The sequence below is a fragment of the Dermacentor silvarum genome, chromosome 5 (assembly GCF_013339745.2).
Source record: "Dermacentor silvarum isolate Dsil-2018 chromosome 5, BIME_Dsil_1.4, whole genome shotgun sequence".
Classification (NCBI taxonomy): domain Eukaryota; kingdom Metazoa; phylum Arthropoda; class Arachnida; order Ixodida; family Ixodidae; genus Dermacentor; species Dermacentor silvarum.
In genome coordinates this window covers 39,787,483-39,807,543 of record NC_051158.1, presented here as the reverse complement: position 1 = coordinate 39,807,543, position 20,061 = coordinate 39,787,483, and the positions used below count along the sequence as shown (strand labels likewise).

Below are 20,061 nucleotides of genomic sequence, written 5' to 3'. Positions count from 1 at the left end.
TGGGTGTGCATTGATGAAGCTAGGAATGAAACAAGAAAGAAAGGAAGGATTATCTCTGCAAGTGTCGGACTGAGCAGTTGGATATGACACGTAAATAAAAAAATAAAGGAATGGGAAATGAACAAAACACCTTCTGTGTGTGCGTGTCTAGGAACTATGAAACAAAGGGCAAAATAAACAATATACAAGGAAGAGTTCAATGAATGGCAAGGAAAGATTCAAGGAAGGACACAAGGAAGGGTTCACTGAAGCGGCAAGGAAGGTAAAAAGGCTCTCGTCTTAATGTCTTTTAGGAAGGACCTAAAGACCCTTGTTTTTTTTTGTTTTTTTAATGCGAAGGCATTATAGATCTCGTAGGCAGAAAAGTTGGTGCTGGCCTCAACGAGTGCTAGCAAAAAATCACCACCAGCGTGAATTAAGGTGGATTAAGGTTGATACACATTAGATCAAGGTGGATTAAGATTGGTACATATCATAGCAAGGTGCATTGCTGTTGCCGGTGCCCAGACGCACCGGCAACAGTCACCAACGCCGCGCGCGTTCGGTGCGAACGCGGGCAAAACGCCGACGGCGTCGACAACAGTTCTGCGCGTTTCTGCTGCTGCTGTTGCATGTCCAAGTTTATACAGTTGATAAAACTACTATACCCACTCCATATAGCTCTCTACTAATTGGCTATCGCAATTGATGCTTCGCCTTTGGGGTGAAATTGCGACAATTTATTTATTATTGTTTCTTCTTTCCATGCACGTATGATAACAAGGCCGAATGCCGACTGTTTCTCGATGCTCTTGATCCTTTGGTTGTCGTCTGCTCAGCAACTACAGTACAATTATAGGGGCACACGACATTTGCATTGTCCCATGACAACTCGTAACTGAGGTAATCATTTTATTGCGATAGCAATTATATCGGACACTCAAAAGCAGATTTCTGCCGTCGGCGTCGCTGTCGCCGTCGCCGTCGCCGTGAGGTTCAGTATGACGTCAATGGAGATGAAATCGTCGCCGCGCGCCGCCGAACGCTGTATGTGCGAGTGAAAGGGCGCGAGGGACACGCTCTTTCACGGGGAGTGAACGCACGGCGGAGAACAAAAGCGCGTTCTGTGCCATGCTTCCTTAAGGGCTGCAGAAGTAGGCGTCTCTTTCCTCCTTTACAATCACCATATATGTAGAGCAAACGCGCCTTCTTCCGACGCGCGAGAGGCCGTGGGGGAAGGGGGGGAGGGGGAGGGAAGGGAGGCGGCGTTTAGCTGCGGCACCAAGTGCCTATTTATATCAGAGGCTCCGGCAACAGTCACCAACGCCGCAGGCATTTTGAGCGAACGCGGGCAAAACGCCGACGGCGTCGACAACAGTTCTGCGCGTTGCCGGTGCTGCTGCATGTCCAAGTTTATACAGCTGATAAAGCTAATATCATTACTCCGTATAGCTCTCTACAAATTTGCTATCGCAATTGATGCTTCGCCTTTCAGGTGAAACTGCGACAACTTTTTTTGTGAGTTAGTCATAAACATTAGGGAAATGAGAGGTCCAGTCCAGGTTGAAGGGGACAGAGAGAGAGGAAAACATTTTTTTACTCTAATCTCCGTCATGGATTGGTGGTGCTCTTATGACGATGAGCTGTCTTTCTGACATTTTTTTCTGCGATTTCACCTGTGAAACCTAATACCCTATTTAAAACAGCGCAACTAACGTGCAGTTTTTAAGCTTCTACAAGGCATCACCTCTTAAGTATGTGCAAATAACAAAGAACCTGATTGATCACCTATTCCCGGCGTTCGAATCAAACCTTCTTTTCTCTACGAAAAGCAATATTTAGTGTTTACTGCAGCTTTTTATGAGTTAACAATTATATGGACACTCCAGGGGAATATCCGCGCTCGGCGTTGCGTTCACGGTGATATCCCGCATATGTTTATGCATATGCATGCTATATGTTTATCTGTGCCGTATATGCAAGGTACCATACTATACTATACTACTCATCCGCCAATGTTTCTAAGACCAGTCTTATTTTCTTGATTGACTTACTTCTGATATTACTTTAGAATTGTAGCGGTGCAAACAGCAGTCATAAAATATTTAATATCCAGTACATGCTTATTATCATAAATTGTATTAATACATTAATACACAAATACTTTGCGCTTGTATTTTCTCTAATTAATTGGATACCATTTACCTTCTTGCGTTTTTTTGCTATTTGTTTATTTCTATCCTCATTATTACTTGTTAGGTTCGCTTTATTCTGCACTTTGACTTGTAAGCAGGAGGACATGCCTGACAGTCTTTACTTTGGGACTTCTTGCTCTATTAACGATGTATATAGTTTGTTATGTTTCAAAATTAAATTGAAATAATTTCAAAGAAAGTTATATTTGGCTGTCTACTTAAACGGCTCCCAATGACTGGTCTAATACTTGGACCTAATAGGTAGAAGGGGACAGATTACCACGTGCTTCCCAAATACGCTAATTTTGGAGGTCGGCGCTTGGCGAGTACCACCGATCAAAAGTACCTGAACCATTTTTATACGAGTTCTCCGATAATAATAAAAAATCTCCTGCCAATACGGACTGTCAAAGTTACTGCTACGTTTGCAATGCTAAGCCTGAGCGGTAGTCCTCAGTTTGCTTCAGCGTGCTGAGGCATCGAGGAAATTCGGTTTTTGCTCAGAAGCTTTGGTTTGTACACCGTTAATCATGGGAGTTGGTCCTTTTTGCCTATGGCCTACTTTATCTTGCAAAGCTTGTTTTTCTATTATAGCGGTTTATCTTCTGAAAATATCGTTTTTAAATGCGTAAGCTTGACCAACGAGTAAAACCATCCATCCCGTATGACGATCGCTTTCAAGATAGCGTCTGCAGGAGCGAGCGAATTCACAGTCGTGCGGCCTCTCGCTTCAACGCCAACTAAGCGGCGAGAACACAGCACGCGCCGCACTGTGTCCCCATCGCAGATCCATTTCAAGATAAGGACCCCGCGCGGCCGCGTCATAGGCAGCGGCCGCCGGATATCAACCGGGCTGGTCCCTGTTGTTAATGGTTCGACGCGGGTGGATAAGGCGCTAAAGAGCGATATCCAGCGTACAATGATCGCAGCGTCATAAGCGCACCTGGCGCCGCCCCCTGCAGTACTTTACTTGCCTCGTGCGGAATTCACCTTGCACCGCTGTCCGCAGCAGTTGGTGGCGCCGTAGCGCTGTCGCTTACACCAGTTGGTCAGATAAAGTTTAATAGCATTGATAATGACACCGGGCTGCGTGAGCAAGTGGCACAATGCTTACGCATACTTAGACAACTCCCAGAGGTGTTAATGCGTGAATTTTTTTCCGTTTTTTTTAACCAGCGGAATCTTTCACATTTATATTTTTACTTTTCTTTGCACCTAGAATCATCGTCGTCAGAAAACAAAGCGACGCTAACACTGGCGCTAATTTTACATTTATTTTTTTCTCTTTTTTTCCCATGCCGCGCGAGTGAGATTGCCACTGGTTCGTTGCATAGAAAGAGTGTCGTAAGGTGGCGCCAAAAGCTCCATCGACGTCGAGTGCCGTAACAACCTCCTTGAACGAGCACGCCACATTGGCGTCGGGCTCGTTCAGTAGTCGTCCTGCTGTTCCTGGCGCCGTCCCTTCTTGTGGCCGCCTTTACCACCGCCGCCGCCTCCGCCAGCGTTGGGCCGTGTGACTTGGCTACCGAACTGGCCCATGATGTTCCCTCGCGGATCGTACACGGACACGATGTAGATGGTGCCCTTCCTGCCGCGCGCGACGCCCGTGCCCAGGCGACGACAGTTCTTCCACACGAGCTGCGTGAAGTGACCCGTGCCGGACTTGAAGGTCGGGTTGTTGTAGTCGTAGTCCTTGATCTCATCGTACCACGCTTCACGGCCATGCTTCCTGGAAAAAACGAAAAGCAGCCCGTCAAGTTGTCCCATAGAGACGCAGACCTGCAGACACTTTGTACACCATAAAGACGTTTTTACACCCTTGAGGGCCCGTAATGGTGCAAATGGGATTATTAAGGCGAAAAGCCTTAAGTGGATCACGGGTCGAAAAATTGACCGTCCGATGTTATGGCACCAAAATTCAATGGCAGCAAAGTTGATGGCGCCACCATTCATGGTCGAACTCACGACTATTGGCGGGAGTCAAACCCACAGCATTAGGTGTTAATTAAGGCGATGTTAATTATTGCGCTTGTAATTAAGGTAGAGTTAATTAGGGTACTCGAACCCACGAGCTTTTGTCGGAGCGCCTTCGGTGTTAATTAGGGTGAAGTTAATTTAGGCACAGGTAATTAACATAGAGTTAACTAAGGCACTCGAATCCACGATCTTGGTGAGAGAAAACAAGTAACAGGAAGTAACGATTAAAGCATTCGATGAGAATGTCAAGTAATTTAAGGGATGCAGGGATTTATACACACCCCCTTAACACCCTCCAACACCCCCCCCCCCCCCCCCCCAGGAGGATCTGTACACCCCCCCCCCCAAAAAAAAAAAAGTTATTCCGGAATAAGCCCCCTCCTCCCATCTTTAAGACAGGCACTCATCCTAGAAAAAAAAATTACGCTGAACCCATGCACTGTGGTAATCGCTTGAATAAATATTTACTCTTCGCTGAGGTGGACACTACGTGAGCTTAATTTTGAGGCTCAATTTTGATGTTCAGCACGCAGACGACAGTGCGACACTGCGACCTGCAGGGAGCGGAGAATCCTTGAAGTCGCGGTAAACGCTTACGCGTGAATGAGATGCGAGATTTACGTTTGGTGTTTCTGTTTTTCCATTTTTTAGTCAACGTACTCGTGTGCACAATACGTACAGTATGAGCACTACCCCTGTGCTTAGTCGTAAACATTACAATGAGGCACATTGCTCTCGTTATCATTAAGCTCCGAACGACTAGACTGGGGAATGAGTAGAATTTACAGACGGTATATCCTGGAGAGCTGGCTTCACAGCAAGCACTGCTCTTGCTTGCGCACGAGGTCGAGAGAAAAAGAATGTTCCCTACTTTGTCGTCAGCTGCAATGAAGATACTGCTTCTTCCCGTAGGAATTGCTGCCGTTGAAAGAAGCTTTTCCGCCTATGAACAGGCTCTTAACATCAGATAGATGTCACATGACACCGGCCCATGTTCGACGTGCCGATTAAAGTTGCTATCGAAGCTCCAAGTATCCCCATTATTAGGAACGCAACAGACGAAGAAAAGGATGGATATTTGCAGTTTGTAGACCAAGCCTACATGTAAACAAAAATACCAACTTCAAATTTTAAGATAATATGCCATGAAAATTGATAATAATGGTTATAATTCATATCATATCTCATTTTAAATAAGAAAGTCCTATTTAAGTATTGTTCCCATTTCTACCCGGTGTCGCCCGATTCATGGCCAATCCCCCGTAATGCGGTCGTGCTATACATATATGCACCAAACCAAACCTATATCACGTGAAGCAAGAAACCACGTCGGGTATTGTATTTACGTGCGTGATGACACGGTGCAATTGTGTAATTTGTGTAGTCACATCCTTTTTTTAATTATTATTTTGTGAATGTGGCAGCCACGGTTGGCCTAGTAGTTTCTTAGGATATTGTATGTACCGGATTGTAGCGGACATAATGCGCATACCTATATACTTTTTAAATGCGAATCATTTCTTGGCGATCATGTACCACTTTGAGAGTGTCTATCTATCGATCTCCGCCTACGTCTTATTGCTCTCATGATCGTTTCGTTAACTTGGCATGTACCAAAAATGGCATAGTATCACAATAGTGTATGACGAACATAACTGATAGGTCATGACATGCTTGTCATGTATGTCATAAAACAGGCGCCTACGTCTTGGTGCTCTCATGGTTGTTTAGTTAACTTTCGTTAACACTGCTTCGCATAACATCGATTCCCACAGGACGTGGGATATCTGACCGCTTTTTTTTGTTCTTAGTTGTTATATTTTAATTGTATTGTTTAACGTATATGGCTTCTCCGTGCCTATCGTTCTTGGCATTTTTTTTTTTCTCGTGCGAAGTGATATTGTACTTAGTTTTGAAAACGTCTGCACTTTGTTCGTTCAATAAGACTTGTAGATCAAGAACTTGCTTTACTTTGTTCTGCATAAAAAAAAAGAGTAAACTTGCAATCAAATGGAAACTCTAAATGCTCTCCCTTATATTCTTGCAATTTTGAAACGTGGTGACAGAACCATGGGTGTTTAAATACAGTACTGAATTTATAATCCCGAAAAACTAGACACACATTTCGGCCTACTATACAGCCTTCTATACGACCTTCTCCAACTTACGTTGTAATATTGTTTGCGCAACAACATCATGCTCTACATGCACCAACAAGGACGAACTCCCTTGTAAGATGTGGCTTAATATGCTTGCTTAGTACTTCTGCTAATTAGCAGCGTTTCCGTCACCATTTGTTGTAAAAAAGCGTTACGCCTTAATTAAACAAAACAACGTGGTAAGAAGAGCGCGAGCCCCTTGACCCTCCCCCCCCCCCCCCCCCCCCCTTCGGGCCTTTCGCTCAAAAAAAAAAAAAAAAAAAAAGATGAGCAATACGTCGTATCCACGCAGCAGTACCATATTCTACTTTCGTGCTCTTGTTTCCCTTTTTTTACCTTCATAAAAAAAAAAAAAACCGCAAAAACTTGCTTGTTTCATATATAATATGGGGCATGCCCCATGTGATGATATAGGGGAACATGAATATTTTTATATGAGAACCTCACAGAGAGACAAGAAGGCCTAATGATCCCCATGAGTTCAGAGTTTAGTCATGGCGATTGTGAGGCATATGTTCCTTGTTCCCCCATGGTGTTCCACATGAAATATGGGAATATGCTTATATGAGATCCCCATATATTTTTACGTGATTATGAGATATGGGGACATTGTCTCTTTTTATAAGGGGACGGGTCGCATGTGGACCACGTAAAATTAGAGAACACACGGATGAAAATGCATTACTTTTCTAGGGGATAGAAGACTTAGCACAAACCACGGAACCTAAGGGCTTATATTAACCGCACAAGGAATAGTAAGAGGCTTAGCGGCATCAGCCACCACTTCGCTTAAAGGAGGTTCGCTCACCAAATCTATCTAAACCTCCATCCATTACAGCGAAGCTGTTAAGGGCTCAGTCTCCGATGGTCGTGTCCGCGTGTAGAAAAAAAGTCTCATTGGCCGTATGCTGTATGAGCGAGTGAAAGCGCGCGAGGGACGCGCGCTTTCACGGGGAGCGAACGCACGGCGGAGAGCAAACGCGACTTCTTGCGTCACGCGAAAGGCCGTCGAGGGACGGATGGAGGGAGGGAGGGAGGGGAGGCGACGTTTAGCTGCGGCACCAAATGCGTATCTTGCGACCGGGCGCAAGGTGAACTGGCGACTCAATCACCCACGCGAAAGGAGGAAAGCGGGAAGGCAGCGCGGGAGGGAGGGAGTGCGGCTTTTGCTCTGCGAGCAATTAACTGCGTACTTGTACTTTCCGTGGCGACGGGCGGTCCCACGTACCGTATCTTGAAAGCAATCTGCAACACGGCTCCTACCTTTGTACGCGCTGTGATTTCGCCGCTCAATTTCTGTTAAAGCGATAGACCGCATGAACCTTCGCTCGCTGCTGCTGGCGCGCTTGCTCACCCCAGTGTTTTGACAGCACACGTCAGCAACGCGCAGAACTGTTGTGGACGGCGGCGGCGTTTTACCCGCGTTCGCACCAAACGCGCGCGGCGTTGGTGACGTGTTGATGAAGAACGTGCCAACCTTTGCCTTACAACCTATGGCGTTCCACTCTTAAAGCCGAAGCTTAAGCGTCCGCCCATTTTTCTATACATCTCTGTATTTTTTTCTCCTCCTCATAACTTCTCTATCTACCTCGAAACGCTACCGATGCCTGTAACGGATCCGGTTGTATCAGTTTATTCCCTGCTTTTTTTCCCTCCGCGCTTTGTATGACAGTTGGGTACTGTAGTATTCACTTGCATGCACTTATCCTAGCGCGGTTGCCTGCAACATTGCAGTAGCAAAGGTTAGCCATTTAGTTTGAATGACAGCGCAAGTTGGCCTCTCCCGGCCTATAGGAATGATAGAACCGAAGTCATAACAGGAGTAGGTAACTGTGCAATGTGCAATGATGGAAGTTTTAATGAAGCAGAGAAAAGTAAAAAAAAAAACGTAGGCGAAATGCCAGACAGTTGTGCATGCATATGATACCCGATTAGCTCAAGCAGGCTAGGCGACTATTTGTCGTCGCCCCGTTTCGAAGGGGGCGCCAACAGAAATAATCACCATGCCAGCCCAATTAAATGACGTGGCGTCGCGTCGCCGCTACTTTTGGCGACGTTTCAATTTATCCGCGGCAGCTCCGAGATCTCGGTGGCCACGATATACAATTGAGGATTCGTGAACCAGACGTTAGGTTGTTAATCGCGTTAAGCATCGCGTGTTCATTGGTAAATCTGAGAGTACATGCGGTGCGTGTGCTGCAAACTTGGGCATGCGCCAGTGCATGGGGCCGGATAGGCGAGAACGCGCAGTAAGCGCGTGGTATATATATATACCCGTGATGGGTGCCTCCAGGTTGCTGCTCCACCACATGAAGAGGTTTTCTCCGTGTATCGGCTTGGTCCTGTGCTGCATCTGGTCCCTCTGGGCCAGCACCAAGGCCCAGGCTTGGGCGTAGCGATTCAACTACGACAAGGAGGGTGGGGAGGAGAGAGAACAGAAAAAAAAGAGTTACAATGACGTTTCACTTCGGGAACACGGGTGGTCAACAGAGGAGGTCAACCCAGCGTGCATCCGCGTACCCTATACTCCTGTGCGACGCTTCGTCTGTTTTATTGCGATAGCAATTACATGCACACTTACACCGGATTTCTGCTGTCGGCGTCGCCGTCGCCGTCGCCGTCGCCGTGAGGTTCCGTATAGATAAAGTCTTCGCCGCGCGCCGTATGCCCGAGCGGAAGCGTGCGGGGACGCACGCTGTCACGGAGAGCGAACGCACTCAATCTTCCACGCGCAAGCAAGGAAGCGGTAAGCGAGCGCCGGAGGGATCGGGGGGGGGGAGGGGGGGGGGAGGGGGCGCATTTCTACTCTGCCAACAACCGCGCTCGTCGCTCACGCTCGCACCTTCTCTTATCTCCACAGGGCTCTGACCTTTATGCGCTGTGCATTCGCCGCTCAGTTTCCGTTGAAGCGATAGACCGCACGTACCTTCGCCGCTGCGGCGTATCCGCTTGCTGCCAGAGTTTTGACGGTCGTTGTCTGCAGTCATTCAGTGTGATCTATTCATGTTTGTTTGTGCGCGCTCACACGACAGTTAGTAATAGTCGGGCCACATTTTCCAACGCACGCTACACATGCAATGCTGCCCGGATCGGCAGTGCAGCGCTACAGGTGTGTCCCTTCGCACGCGCGCTGCCCACGGGAAGCGCTTCTCATCAACGCCACCGTTTCACACGCGCCTTCTCGTGGTCATCGAGTCTCTCTTCATGTCGGTCTACTTACACCGCAGCACACCTGCTTACTTAATCAGCTCATGTTTACTACAATTCATATTGCTCACCTTACTTCGTATGACATTGCTGTGTTGCTATCGCATTCATTGCTTCGCCCTTAGGGCGAAACTGTGACATTTTTTTTCTCCTTCCTGTCTTCGCACAGCGCCACCTAGACTTTCCGCTAGGTGGCGTTGCTTTGTCGGGCGATAAGCGCGATATAAAGCGCTCTTTCGTACTTTTTCCCGGCGCGGCGCGATTCTCTTCTCCACCTTCAGGCGCATTCCTCCTCCGGTGCTCTCTCTGCTTCCCGGATTTGAACTAAATATCACCAATTTCACTGGCGGGCCACTTACGCTTGCGCGTAAGAAATATGGAGGACGCTTGAGCTTCGCGTTTAAGAGTGGAATGCGATAGCATTCAAAGATCCCTGACTGTTTCTCAGGCTTTCCGGCAACTGCAGCTTTCTCTTTTTTCTCCGCCTTCGCCTCCGCATGCCGCTGCCGAGGAGGTGAGCGCCATCTGGATGATGGTTTCGCAAGGAACCGACCCATGCACGCCGCTGTGTGAATGGTAGAGATGCTGGAAAAGGGGTTTCTGCTTGAGTTTCCGCGCAACAGAATTATGTTTTCTCGTTTACTCATATTACAGTCCGACGCCATTATGTCCGTAGGTTGTGGTTCAGTCGTACTTTAAGATTTTTCCGACGCATTTTACTTTAACAAATTCAATTAGTTCACTAACGCCTCTGCCCCACGCGGAGAGCCTGCGTGGTCGGGCTGGTTCGGGATGATTTTCTCGACCACGGACGCTGGCGCCGACGCCAACACCGACGCCGAATTTTCTGCGACACGGGGCCCTTAACGAATATAGCATGACGCATGTTACAAGTAGGAGCAACAGAGCGCGACAGCACTTCTAATTTGAGGAAAACCGAGACTTCTGGAAAACAGCCCGAAAAGGCCGGACAAGAATAGATAATACAGGGCGCAGACTCACAACAACGTTTTTTTTTTTAAATAACATATATACTTGGTGAAGATGCGCCGAGTTAAATTTAGTACACTGCGACACCAAATACCAGCGTGTCAGACGACCTAATTATCTAGATAATTTAACTCTTTATCAACCAGAATAAACGTAGTAATCTCCTAACGTACTAACTAGCTTACTCTTCAACCCTTCTGCAAAGCAGAGAGGTCACCCCTGGCAAGCTTGGCCTCGGCCTCGCTACAATACATATAGGGGAAAAAGAGAAGGGGAAAGAAAATGAGAGAGTGTGGATGACAATGAGCCTGGAAAGTGTGGCCGCTCTCGGCGAAAAATGCTAAGAGCGCTGTTGTTGCTGGCAATATACTTTTGAGTGTCGTTACACAGCCCCAGAATCTTCCACTCCGAAAGAGGTCTGTCGTATATAAACCAGACAATGTGGCGTTAGTTTTTCGACGTTCTTGACTGAAATCGGGACAGTCGCAGAGGAGGAACGAAAACCAATAAATTATATCTGACTGGACGCAACATGGTCTCCCATTGTTACAATCGCAAAGCACGAGGATCATGCACACACAGGGTGTCAAACGTGTAAGTCAGTTGGTGACGAAATGTGCTTAAGTTATACACTTCCATGTCAACACTATACCATGATGCATTGCACAGGGTTGCTTGTTGACTAGCCAACGGGAGATAACAAGGTGGTGTGACGCTCTGTGTTGAAGGTATTGCCAGTCTCTATGTATTGTAAATGTGAGACCATCTTTTTGCCTGCCTTGGCCAAATTTCACGAGACCTGGCTATCTGACCTTGAAGTTGTACCAATGTAACCTACTTTTACCAGGCCTTCTGTCAAAATAATTCACTTCTGTAGTTAGCCCAATACAAATATATGGAAGGTGGCTCCATTCCCCCTCGCCATCATAATCATCATCATCATCATCGTTATATGTTTACGTCCACTGCAGGACGAAGGCATCTATCTCCCTGCGATCTCCAAGAACCCCTGTTTGGCGCTAACTGATTCCAACTTGCGCCTGCAAATTTCCTAACTTCATCACCTCACCTAGTTTTCTGCCGTCTTCGACTGCGCTTCCCTTCTCTTGGTATCCATTCTGTAACCCTAATGGTCCACCGGTTATCCATCCTACGCATTACATGGCCTGCCCTGCTCCATTTTCTTTCTTAATGTCAATTGGTATATCGGTTATCCCCGTTTTCTCTCTGATACACACAGCTCTCTTTCTGTCTCTTAAAGTTACGCCTAACATTTCTCGTTCCATCGCTCTTTGTGAGGTTCTTAACTTGTTCTCGAGCTTCTTTGTTAACTTCCAGGTTTCTGAGCCATATGTTAGCACCGGTAGAATGCAATGATTGTACACTTTTCTTTTCAACGACAGTGGTAAGCTCCCAGTCAGGATTTGGCAATGCCTGCCATATTCACTCAAACCAATTTTATTCTTTTGTAAATTTATTTGTCATGATCAGGGTCCCCTGTGAGTAATTGAGCTAGACAAACGTACTCCTTTACAGACTCTACAGGCTGACTGGCGATCCTGAATTCTTGTTCCCTTGCCAGGCTATTGAACATTGTCTTCTGCATATTAATCTTCAACCCCACTCTTACACTTTCTCGGTTAAGGTCCTCAGTCATTTGCTGTAATTCGTCCCCATTGTTGCTGAATAGGACAATGTCATCTGCAAACAGAAGGTTGCTGAGATATTCGCCATTTATCCTCGCTCCTAAGCCTTCCCAGTCTAAGAGCTTGAATACTTGTTCTCAGCATGCAGTGAATAGCATTGGAAAGATTGCGTCGCCTTGCCTGTCCCCTTTCTTGATAGGTAACTTTCTACTTTTCTTGTGGATAACCGAGGTTGCTGTGCAATCGTTGTAGATATTTGTCCAGATATTCACGTATGCCTCCTGTATTCCTTGATTACGCAATGCCTCTATGACTGCTGGTATCTCTACTGAATCAAATGCCTTTTCATAATCTATGAAAGCCATATAGAGAGGCTGATTATACTCCGCAGATTTCTCGATTACCTGATTGATGACATGGATATGATCCATCGTATAATATCCCTTCCTGAAGCCAGCCTGTTCTCTTGGTAGACTGAAGTCAAGTGTTGCCCTGATTCTATTGGAAATTATCTTGGGGAATATTTTATACAATACTGAAAGCAAGCTAATGGGTCTATAATTCTTCAATTCTTTAACGTCTCCCTTCTTATGGATTAGTATAATCCATAATCCATAATCCACTCCCAACACACACAACTACAGAACGGCAGCGGAGCATGCACGGTGCTCGCGGTGTGTGTCTAATACTAGGGTCACACGCTTCCTTTCGATTACCACTGAAATCCGACGTCCTTGACATCCGTGAGACCCATGGCTCCCTTCCGCAAGCATGCACAAAAGAGCCAATTAGGCACGCAGATTTCAATAATGTTTGGTTTCAATGGCCATCGGAAGCAAGTACATGGGACTGCGGCATTATACGGGCTGCCAGTAGAATGGAAATATAATAGGTCATTCCTATAAGCCTAGCGCATCACAACCTGAACACTGTGCTTCCGTACTATACGACAAGTCGAAGGGCAACTTCATCGACGCGATAGTTGTTGGGGACTTTAGTAGCAAGTGACACATCCAACCCTTCCAACAGCTTCTTCCGCCATTTGATGAAAGAGTCTTTGGGGTTGAATCTGGTCAACTCACACTTAGTACTAACCGCAAACATCGGGGGTACAGTTGATCACACATTCACCTGTAATGCCCACTGTATCCTACTATGCGCTTTATATACACTGAGTCCTAAAACCTCAAAATTTCTATTTAGGCGTATGGAACTTATCACATTGCCTGCAGTGGCTCTTTTGATGCGCTTGAGTGAGCTTTACTTAAGTTGGGGATATCTTGGAAAACCAAGCGCATGGTAGTTCATTAATTACTATACTGATTACGTTTTAACTGAAATAACGTTTTTGTCTTCTTTTTTGGTTAGGAACTTGCTCTCCATGGCTGGCAATAAAGGGTAGCAACTAGTTCGAACTTTTCTTGTTGTGGAACTGTGTTTAAGAATTAGAGGGTTAACATCGGAAGTCATGTACCATACTGTAGTATACAGAATCTCCTACTCTCTGTCAGTGACCAGAGGCATCTACAGAGCCCAAAAATTCCGCCATCCTAGCGTAAAAAAAATTTGTATTGCCTCGACACTGGTCGCAACAATAACTGCTTAGGAATTTATAATATCGTGTCATATGTGGACGATTAGGCTCAAACTGTTATCGCATTAACATAGCTGGACTCAACGTGATAGGCGCAGCGCAAATTTTTTTTTTCTCTCGCACATAAGCGGCTCGTTTCTGCGCGCTTACCTCCTCGTCTTCTTTGAGTGTGTGAACACCGTGCAGGCGCCTGTAGTGGTTGTGACTCCTGAGAACTTGTCGCTGTAGCTTCCGCATGGACCGTGTGAAGACGCCTTCGAAGTCGGTCGGCTCGAAAGGACCTCCTCCTCCTCCACCACCTCCTCTCATTCCCCCCCTTCCGCCCTTGCCGTGTGGTCCCATGTTGAAGTGCTGGGTGGCGAGAGAGAGAAGGTGTCGTTGGTGCTACTCTACACTGCTCGTCGTTTCCTGAGGGTGTCAATCTCAAAGTGGTGTACAAAACATTCTGGCAGACTTGCCTTTTGGCAAGTCCTCAGTACGTCCTCAGGACCCGACTTTTTTGGCTGGTTTATCCCAAGACATTTCTTGCAGGACCTAATAAGGACGACTGAGTGTCCAGAGAACATCCCGCGTGCAATATATCTTGAGGGAATGCGGTTCGATGTTAAGCGCGAGAGCCCTGGAACTGAACATTCTTTGACATGCCACTTAATTCTACGTTCACGAGTCGAAACAGTCGTGCAATTATTCGCAGTTGCTTCCTTCTTAGAGGACTTCGATCGACTGGAATAATCTACCTGCATCATTAGTAAGCATCAGTGACCCGACTCGTTTTAAGAGCGCACGAATTAACACGAAGTTAATGTATGGTACCAAACGGTATGATTACATACTTGCTCTTGGACATTGCCTGTTTGGTAAAGTGTATTCTTTGTGTGCTTAATTACTTCGTATTATGTGAGTGTGTTCTTTTTGCGGTTGTTATACAAATATTACTACTTTTCCAATATGTTTTTTTGCCTGCATTTTGAATTCTTAGAACTAATCCTGTATGTTTTACTCCTGTATTGTATTCTCGCCCCTCCTCTCTGCGATGTACTACTATGTACCTTGAGGGGCTCACAAATAAATAAATAAATAAATAAATAAATAAATAAATAAATAAATAAATAAATAAATAAATAAATAAATAAATAAATAAATAAATAAACTTCGCATAAAATCTTATAAAGCTTTAGTTCGGAAACAACTCCACGCGTTCTTCAATGGCAGTTGTCCGTGACCTTCGACGCTTTACACGAAAGAACTAATTCATACATTACAAATATAGTTTGTGAACGCGAGGTTACGTCAAATCAGGTAATATTTATGCACATTTATGCTGCTAGTATGGCGATCTGCTATAGACCTTGGTGAGGAGCGCGAGCGCTGCGCCATGGCCGCTGGTCACAGAAACGTGACACTCCGTTCATTCGGTGTCAAATCGGTTCTGATCCGCGACCCCTTTCGTGTATTAAGTCATTTTCTCGCGGCATAAACCTGTGAGACATTGTCGCATTGAATTACCTGAGGCAGACGTACGCCAGATGTGAAATAAAGATCAATTTATTCAGTTTAGCCGAATAAACTGAATAAATTTGATTTTGCATATGTGGTCCACTATATATATATATAACCGTCACGAATGCGAGCAAGGAGAGGTGTCTCTGTAGCCTTCGCAGTTCTGACTACGCCAGAAACGGAGTAATGTTCGTTTTATAAACGTCGAATATTCTTTCTAATCTCTTATTCTAGCGCATTTTGGGAAAGGTTGGTTTCGTTTGGTTTGTTTAGGTTAGGCTAGGTTAGGTTAGGTTAGTTCAGGTTGGAATCGGGCTGGTTAGGTTGGCACCTGGTTATAATCGGGTTGGTTTGGGTTCATTGGTTGGTTAGCTCGGTTTCTACGTCATGCAGCAACTCAGTGGCTGTGACAGAGGAGCCTATAGTCGATGGCTTCCGGCTAATACTGAGCACAACTGGTTAACTTATCGCTTATGCGGTATTTAGTACAGAAGCGTTTTTTTTTTCGCATACTGTCCCACATTCTGCCGCAGGCGCCGTAGTCAAGATTCGAAGCCGTGACCTCGTGTTCGGCAACAACATATCAAATAGGAAAAAAAAAATGTGACCTAACAAGTACGCCGATCACATCGACGTGACACCACAGATTTCGTAGGAGTTTTGCGTCTTGAACCAGGTTGTCCGGTTGAGTGAAGGCTCTTTTTCGAACACAATATGTAACTTTTCCTAATTTATAAGCGGTTAACTAGCACTGACAACGTCTTGTCAAAATGAATGAGTTCACGGGAAGCTGGGTTGTGGGTGGAAAGATTTCAATGTAGGATTGCCGTCTGTAGTATTTTGTTCATGCATCCTTTCTGCTTATGCCCAGCTAATTCCTCCATTGAAAGAAAGACTGACCTGTCTAGTGCTCGAGAAGTGTGACCAGCGATTCATAACTTGGGCTCAACTGAACTAAACTCAGCTCAGCTCAACTTAAGTGAAAGCTATTGCTCAGGACAAACTGCGATTTCCCTATTCAAATACGCGAGAAACGTAGAAATGCACACGTCAAATCTAAACCTGTTCAAAGAAAACTTGTTTTACATTCAAGAGGGAAAAGGTGATTCTACGAACTCGAGGAAGCAATATTTTGCGTTAGATCTCATAGCATAGACAAGAAAGGCTAAAAAAACTGTAAACTCTTAAAAAAAACGTTGAATAATTATGTTTACAGGTTCGTTATTCGGCATATCGCAACTCTGCAGACTGTGCGTGTTTGAACTTCTCAAGCAGACATACTTGATGTACGAATATGTAGCTCAAGTGACAATGTTATAAGGTTTACTAATGTTTTTTTTAGAGTTCTTCTCGCGAATTAGTGAAATAATACAGAGTAATGTACATTACACAAACTTTATCCGCTTTCCATGTCTAGATAGTTGCAGTTTGCAATATTGTGGCGTATTTTTTAATTGGAGGGAGACAGATCTGCACAAACTCGATGCTTCACGCTTTCTTTTTTTACGTTTTTGTAATTTTTGTAAAACAAGTGCTTACCTAAATAAAAATTTAGCTTCCTACAGTGGGTAAAAGTTATTATTTTAAATGCACCAGACTTCATTAACGTCGGTGTCGTGGATGCCGAGCGAAATCATTTATACGTTCCCGTGTATATTAGATAGGAGCTCTTGAGGTTTTGCTTCCTCTCAATACTTCAGTGTTCCCGTGAAACTGTGTTAAAGCTAATTACTAACACTGATGTATATACTGATGATGATGTAATACTGACGTATACAGCTGAAACCGGTATGAATTTGTATATAATTGTTTCTGCTGATGGGGCAAATAAAAAAAAATGCGATTTTGCTTTTTGGTTACGGTGTGACGCTTCTGAGCTCTAGGTCGCCAGTTTGAACCACGGCCTCATTTAGATGGAGGCGAAAGGCAAGAACACCTCGTGTACTTAGTTAGGCTCAGATGCACGTTATGCAACCCTGCAGGTGACTCAAAATTAATTCAGCGTTCCCCCACTACAACTTGTCTCATAATCATATTGTGGTTACCACACGCGAAAAACTAGAATTGTATTTTTTTTTGTTTTTGTTTGGGGCAGTGGAGTGAAAAATTCGGGCTCGAATTCCACGAAACATTAGCCTCGTAGAAAGGTCATACAAGTGAACTCGCGCCTGCATGGGACCGCTTTCAAGGTTACAAAGCACTAAATGCATCAGGCCTAAAGGCACAAATTAAGGAGTGTTTAGTATTCTATTGTAGTTAATTTTACAGTTTCTGACAAAATTCACATGTCGAGTGCATCCGTCAAGGAGCATAATGTTCCGGCATAAGCCGTGTTTTAAATAAAGTTAGAGACAGCTTAAGTCTGAGTGCGCTGCATATATATATATATATATATATATATATATATATATATATATATATATATATATATATGTTCTGACAGCATCGACGAACGCCAATGAAGACTCCGGATGATTTCGAGCGAGGTGAGGGTTTTCGCATCATCCATGGAGGTTAACCCTTCCAGATCCGCGTTTTATCAATTAAGGGAGAAATTCATATTTTTTGCATCTCAATAACCAAAAGAGAAACGAAAAATGAAGAAGAATAAATTAAGATAAAAATCGCAGTGCAGTTTTTTGCCAACATATGGAAGGCAACGTATGGTTCTTCGAACTTCGCTGTTTTAAATCGTAACGGTGCTGAATTGTGACCACAAAATATTCCAAGACCATTTATGTGCCACCTAAAAGCAAGCGGTAGGCCTTAGGCAAGCAGGCTTCAAAGATCCCGCCTGTAGGCTTAACCTGAGCTTGATGCTAAGCAATGACGCTTGGGAAACATCAGGAAGAACTACGTTTATCTGCGGCAGCGAACTGAAAAGTTACGTAATTAGGGTTGCTGGACACCCGGCGTTTCCAAGATAAGTTTCGGTGCTGGTTGATGATGGTGATGATGATGATGACCTGTGTGAAGTTTGTGTGATTCCTACGGTAATAAGTGGACCAGAAATAGTTAAAAGATCGTATCGACTTGTAACATTACATGGTGACACTATATGAAACTCTCACCTGCATCATCATGAAACCTGACGTGGGCACGGGGGCGCTGAAGATCGCGATCACTAAAACGGCAACCAGCTTCATGTTTGAGCCCTTAATTCCGCACCCCGTGGGGTGTCGATCCGACTACTACTGCCGTTCGCCGCACGCGCCGATGTACAAATGTTGCAAATGCTCAAGTCGAAGAGCCAGAGAATCCCGAGCCTAACCAGTTTTTTTTTTTATTTTCTCGTGCTGACGCATCTGCTCTGATCCTGTTTTCATGCCACGTTTTCTCATTTTCTTCAAAGGGTATGCGTCACTGAAACAAAAGCAGGAACGTCTCCTGTACAAAACGTCAAGATTTTATTCAACTGCACTGTGAAAGACGGACGTGTGGCAGCAGCAGTAATAATATAGTATAAGAAAATGTGTGGTCAGGATGTCCGAAGACAATGGGCCCACTCAGACGCCTCTCTCGGTAAACGAAACAACCTTGGAAACGGCCGCTTGCATCGACGTGCAAAGTCTACAAGGGTTAAGCCTGAATAGACGGAGCATCCCAAATTTAAGCTGTTCTTGCTGACGCATCTGCTCTGGCGTGTTTTAATGAAACTTTCATTTTTTCTTTCCTTTGACAGGCATCCATCATTGAAACGAATGCTGGGACACCTCTCGTATAGAAACGGCAAGATTCCTTTGTCTCGACGGCGCTTTTGAAAGACAGACGCGCGGCAGCAGCGATAATGATGTATCACGAGAGAATCGGCGGCCAGAACGCACAATGGTTCTCGGCATCAGGAACGACCTTGGAGACTGTTTGCGAAGTATTTTTTGGGCACTGTCCGTGCTTTATACGCAGTCCTGCCGGTCCTCGTAAAGCACATTGTCAAATAACTGTTGCAAGGACGGGCAGCATTGTATCTAACGCAAAGCCAAATGCTGAAACAATGGTTCTCGAATAACCTGCAAGGTCTTTCCGGTTACCGAGAACACCGCTTTGCGTTGACCAATTGTCTCTGGCGGTCCGGGCCGGACGTTTTCTTACAGTAGATTATAACTGATGTTGCCTGGTTGCCGTCGAGAGAAACCTTGACGTTCAACCGGAGTATGATGTCACAGTTTGCTCCCGAATCACAGCAGCCTTTCCAACTCCAAGTCAACAGAGGGTCGCTCGAAGTCAGTAGGTTGGAAAGGAGGGCCAAGGCTTGTTGAAAGCGGTGAATTGTGTTAAGGCCGCCAGGTGAAAGCAGGATGGCTCATGGTTCTTTGTCGACGACGTCACGCAGTTACCTGGATCTACAGAAGCCTGACCATCGGGCGCCGTTGACGTCGACTCCCAGGAAGCCAAAACTGGCCAGGGTTCTCTGTAACGGTCCTGGATCCTGCCCTGTAACGGTCCTGGAGCCTGCCACCCTGAAAAACGTGGTGAGTACGACGGAGTGCCTGTTCACAGTACCCGCCATCACAGCAAGCGTTATCGTCAACCGGTTACAGTGTTACTGAGCTGCTGCGGCTGGAAGCGGTGTGACGTCATGTAATTGACGCTATCTAATCTTGAAACATGTGGTGATGTTGGTGAGTATTTACAGCATTAATGATTTAATAAATATTGTGCGCTCCATCGCGTCCGTACATGTATGTACTCTGGCACCAGCAGTGCCTTCCCATTGAAGCCTTGTTAGCACAGAAGCACAGGAACCGAATCTTTCGATTGCCTCAAATGTGAAAAAGAGTGATGCGCTTGAAAACGTAATTTTTGTTCTGCAGCTA

The 20,061-nt window shown here is 45.4% G+C and overlaps 1 protein-coding gene across 1 annotated transcript in view; it reads right to left on the bottom strand.

The window, feature by feature from the left end:
* Positions 1–18,495, bottom strand: part of LOC119454084 (uncharacterized) — a 20,602-nt gene extending 2,107 nt beyond the window's left edge. The window contains exons 1-6 of the mRNA XM_037716091.2: positions 18,319–18,495; positions 13,898–14,098; positions 13,570–13,585; positions 8,585–8,714; positions 3,606–3,903; positions 3,149–3,260 (exon numbers count right to left, since the gene is read on the bottom strand). Coding sequence (XP_037572019.1) covers positions 3,149–3,260; positions 3,606–3,903; positions 8,585–8,714; positions 13,570–13,585; positions 13,898–14,098; positions 18,319–18,393 — 832 coding nt within the window. The 5' untranslated portion in view covers positions 18,394–18,495. The remainder of the gene's footprint in view (positions 1–3,148; positions 3,261–3,605; positions 3,904–8,584; positions 8,715–13,569; positions 13,586–13,897; positions 14,099–18,318) is intronic.
* Between the last annotated feature and the right edge of the window lie 1,566 nt (positions 18,496–20,061).